Source organism: Otolemur garnettii, unplaced genomic scaffold, assembly GCF_000181295.1.
Source record: "Otolemur garnettii isolate 467f Iridium unplaced genomic scaffold, OtoGar3 scaffold00299, whole genome shotgun sequence".
NCBI classification, from domain to species: Eukaryota; Metazoa; Chordata; class Mammalia; order Primates; family Galagidae; genus Otolemur; species Otolemur garnettii.
This window is the reverse complement of record NW_003852694.1, coordinates 139540-144342: the sequence shown is the minus strand read 5'-3', so window position 1 is coordinate 144342 and position 4803 is coordinate 139540. Positions and strand designations below refer to the sequence as shown.

Genomic DNA, 4803 nt, shown 5'->3' with positions numbered 1-4803 from the left:
CCTGTCTGTATAACCTCTACTTTCATGTCTCTTTACCTTTCTTTTGCTTCTTTCATGACTCAGGAAACAGTGCACAGATTTCTGCAATTCTAAGCCTTCCTGACTCAGTGAATGCAACTCAAAGTCCAATTTTTTAAGTATATTTTTCTCCAAATTCTTCCCATGTTTTCTCACCATCTTGTTTGATCCTATAGGACTTCATTTATATTTTTTGTCTTATCTCAACACTTTCACCACCGCTTACAAGGCAAAGATTTGAGTGACTGCCATGTGTCATGACTAGCATTACTGTGGACCAGTAGTGATGAAGACATCACTGATAAACTGTCTAATCCGACCTTAAGCTGATTAATTTGCTTATCTTTTTTTAATGGTAAAGTGTCCAAATATGTATCAGAATTCTTCCATTGTAGAATATTCTCTTCTGACCCAGGAACTATTCTAAAATATTTTCCTCCTTTATATCTTTCCTTCATTTGTTTAACTCACAGTGCTCAGCTTTGGGTCACTTCTTTCAGAAAATGTTCTTCTAATGCCCCCATTGTATATGCTATCATGTGCTGTTTTAACATACTAAATTTCTTTTGTAAACTCACCTAAATTACCATCACATATAGTTAACAAAAATTGGAAATTATATAATTCTGAATCTATCCTTGAAACATAATCTTCATGAGGAGAAACTATCATATATAATCTGTTTGTATTAATAGTTCCTGAACAGTGGTATATACAGTAGATTCTCAAAGAATATTTGTAGAATAAAATGAATAAACAGATAATTATTTTAAATAATTCAATATTGATAAAAAATTGAAATATCCCATGTTGTTTGTGATGTTTTATTTTTTTCTCTTAGCCTCTGACTGCTGGTATTGCCCAGAGAAGTGGGTTGGGTACAAATGCAACTGTTACTTCATTTCAACTGAAGCGAAAACTTGGAAAGAAAGTAGGAAATTCTGTGTTTCTCACAATTCCAGTTTGCTTCCGCTTGAAAACGAAGATGAACTGGCACGTACTTGATTCTAGCCTCCTATATTTTCTTTGCTCTGGAAATCAAAGTATCTAAATAAGCTAAACACTTTGACTCAAGACTTTAATCAGATTACAGGTGGTCTCCAGGTTGTAAACAAGATAGGTTCTGTAGGTTTGTTCTTAGTCGAATCCATTGCAAGTTGGAACAGGTACTTATTATCCCCACTTGTAAGCGAGCTGCATTTCAGTGGGATGTTAGTAGCTCAGGGACTCTCTGTAGTAAGTAGAACTAATGACCTATCAATTCCATGTACCTTAAAACAATCATTGTAAAACCTGCATAAAATTCCTCAAAGATTTACATCTTAGAGATAAAAATTAAGCTAGGTGACAGATAAAGTGCGAGAAACATTTCAGGGAAAATTCAAATGGGAAATAACAGGTCATTATTTTGGACTTTGCAATTTTTAGTTCTTTTAATGGAATTTATAATTTCCTTTGTGACTATATAGCTTTTGGCATTTTTCTTGGATATAATATGAAACAAGAATGGAAAGTATAATCATAAAAATTACCCACTTCTTTTTTTTTAGAGACAGAGTCTCACTTTATCCCCCTCAGTAGAGTGCTGTGATGTCATAGCTCATGGCAACCTCCAACTGCTAGGCTTAGATTCTCTTGCCTCAGCCTCCCAAGTAGCTGGGACTATAGACACCCACCACAATGCGTGGCTATTTTTTTTGTTTCAGTTTGGCTGGAGCTGGGTTCAAACTCTCTACCCTTGGTATATGGGGCTGGAACCCTACTCACTGAACTACAGGTGCTGCCCCAAATTACCCACTTCTTAGGAAAAAGTGAAAAATGTCTCCAGTTTCATTCAGTGTCTGTGCTGAGTTGAGGTTGAGTAGGTTATAACCCTGGGATTTATCCTTTGTGATAGTGTTAATGTGGGATCAAATTTTATCATGGATCTCCTATGAAGGAAGCTACCATGAAAACTATCTGCCTTTAAGCTTTTTTACTACTTCAAGAAGTAAGATTTTACGGTATTTTTTCCCCATAAATAAATGGGCCTGATAAATGAGCAATTTGAGGCATTTGACTATACTTTCTAAATTGGCAGTTAGAAGTAATTTCTATGATGGACAAGCTGAATCTTATTCTGAACACTGATGTCCTTAAAAAGATGTTAGACCCAGAAAATATTCAAATCAGCTAATCTGTTTGTCTCTGACTCTAAGCAGGCTTTTATGCACTCCAATCAACACTTTTACTGGATTGGACTCTCTTACAACAAAGAACGTGCTGCCTGGTTTTGGGAGGATGACTCTCCTTTTTTGCAGGAATCGTAAGTTTAGTCAAGAACTTTCTTTCTTTCTTTTTTTTTTTTTGACTTTTGCAAATTAATCCTTAGATGTGATTAGTGAAAGTAGCATCTAGAAGCACTGAAACTAAAATAACCCACCTAGGGCATGAGAAGCTCCACCTAAGTTTGTGTTCAAGGACATGAAAGTTAGTGTGGTTGTGATCATAAAAGAACTTTTGACCTATGCTTTAGCTTGCCTTAGTAAAACACTTGGAGACATGTGCATGTACAGACGGGTGCTCACATGCATGGGGCAGGGCAGAGAAAATGGTGTGTCCATTATATTTTATTCTGGTGGAGTCCAATATTCTCAGCATCTTCTCCTCTGTTAAATATTCTGGGTTTATTTTCTATATATTTATAATGTTTGAATCTCATTTTCAGTTATGAATGTGGGATTTTCAGCATCACACAATGTCAGAGTTGATGCTCTGATTGTTTTCCTAGACTAGATCAGATAATACATCTTAAATAAAACAGAAGTAAAGCAATGCACACATCAAAACCATTAATGACAACGGTAAAACTAAAAGAATCTCTGGCCTCAGTGCATACGGATTAGTAAGGGAATAACTGAGTGTTTTGGAATATTGTATTCTTGGAAACATGAAATTTGTGATTATTGAAAGAAGAAATTGTGCAACATGTTAATATGCCATTTAAGTGCTTTTAAAAGTTCTATACTTTAATAGAAAATATCATCCCTGAACATTCTCACTTCCTTTTCCCATATGTGAATATTTTGTTCTGCATTACAGATTTCCATCAATTATACCTTCAAATCCAACACAATGCATAATTTATTGTGCAATGAACAGTGGTACTCATGAGGCTTGTGAAAACAAAAATCGTTATATCTGTAAAAGACAGCTCATGTAAGTGTTTCTTGAGGCAGAGTGGGAACTGAGGATCCAGAATTACTAAGAATGGTACTTTTACCTCATATTATTACTAATTATCTATTTCTTAGCTCTGTAAAATGTTTCATATTGTCTTTTCATACCATTTTCATACATTTGAAGCCATGTGTTTTAAAATTGATGAAATTTGTATACCTGTACCTGAAATGATGAAGTATAATGAATTTTATGAGTATTTTGATATAATGCATATAGTTAACATAAAATTCAGTGTAGTTTTATTGCATATTTATGTGATTTTGCTTACATTCTTATAAATTCTCTTGGCAAAAATTTAAATAAAATTAAAAAAATTTTAAATTATTAGAAGAATATGTATCAAATAATAATGTATATCAACATAATATACATCAACATCACTTCAGTCCTTAGTGTGGCATACTAAACTGGGAAGTTACAATCTCACCTCACTTTTCTCAAAGTAAAGATAACACTAATGTTCTTTATTGCTATCTGTATGTTTTTATGCAGAGCTGAAAGTGCCAGGTGAGGATTTTCTTGTATCATCTTGCTTCAGAGGAGAAGACATTTGCATGCTTATGCATCAATAAAAGAGTCATTTATATGTACAGCAATGATTTCATTCTGTTTCTAAAAGTTCTGTGTCTAACTACTGAAAAATTCCTTTTTTAGAGGGCGGAGGCACTAGATTTCACTGAGGGATTTTGGAACATGTGAAAGAAGGGATAGGGACAACCATGAATTCTAATACCTGTTACTTGGATGGGATTTTTCCTGCCCTCAGAGCTATCAAAAACCAACTCCATTTTGTAACTGCTTCATATATATCCTTAGGATGTATATCCTAAGAAATTTATATTGACATCTCTATTTGCTTTATAGCTTTATATTTCAATTAAGTGATAATAATTAAGAACAAAGTTGATTTTTTATATACAAAGACCCAGAAGAGGAAAGGTCCTTCTAAATTTTATATATCAAAATATAAATAGGACTATGAACTGAAGACTTCACATTCTTGTATGAAGATTGACTTAGGAAAAAATGCACTTAAGTTACATAATGAAACATACAGGATAGAATATAATAGCTTTCAAATGTTCGACTTCAACTAAGACAAATTTTGTGCTGCACTTTCTGGAAACTTGATATGCTTTAGTTTTGTTTTCCATGTGATTACAAAATAATGTTTTTGTTTTTGTTTTTGAAACAGAGCCTCAAGCTGTTGCCCTGGGTAGAGTGCTGTGGCATCACAGCTCACAGCAACCTCCAACTCCTGGGCTTAAGTAATTCTCCTGCCTCAGCCTCCCCAGTACCTGGGACTACCGATACCTGCCACAATGCCTGGCTTTTTTTTGATTGTAGTTGTCATTGTTGTTTGGCAGGCCTGTGCTGGATTCCAACCTGCCAGTTCTGGTGTATGTGGCTGGCGCCTTAGCTGTTTGAGCTACAGGCGCAGAGCCAAAATAATGTTTTTAATTAAAATTTAAATGTAATGGATACATTTGTAATGAAAATCAGTAACTTTTGGTACCAACTAGCTCATCTCCCCAGTCTCTGCCCATAAGGGAATTTCTTCTG

The 4803-nt window shown here is 34.6% G+C and overlaps 1 protein-coding gene across 1 annotated transcript in view; it reads left to right on the top strand.

Moving 5' to 3' along the window:
- Nucleotides 1-4011, top strand: part of LOC100965794 (natural killer cells antigen CD94-like) — a 23170-nt gene extending 19159 nt beyond the window's left edge. Inside the window, exons 4-7 of the mRNA XM_023508957.1 lie at nucleotides 860-1011; nucleotides 2220-2323; nucleotides 3100-3216; nucleotides 3733-4011. Of these exons, the coding sequence (XP_023364725.1) occupies nucleotides 860-1011; nucleotides 2220-2323; nucleotides 3100-3216; nucleotides 3733-3751 (392 nt within the window). The 3' untranslated portion in view covers nucleotides 3752-4011. The remainder of the gene's footprint in view (nucleotides 1-859; nucleotides 1012-2219; nucleotides 2324-3099; nucleotides 3217-3732) is intronic.
- Nucleotides 4012-4803: the final 792 nt, after the last annotated feature.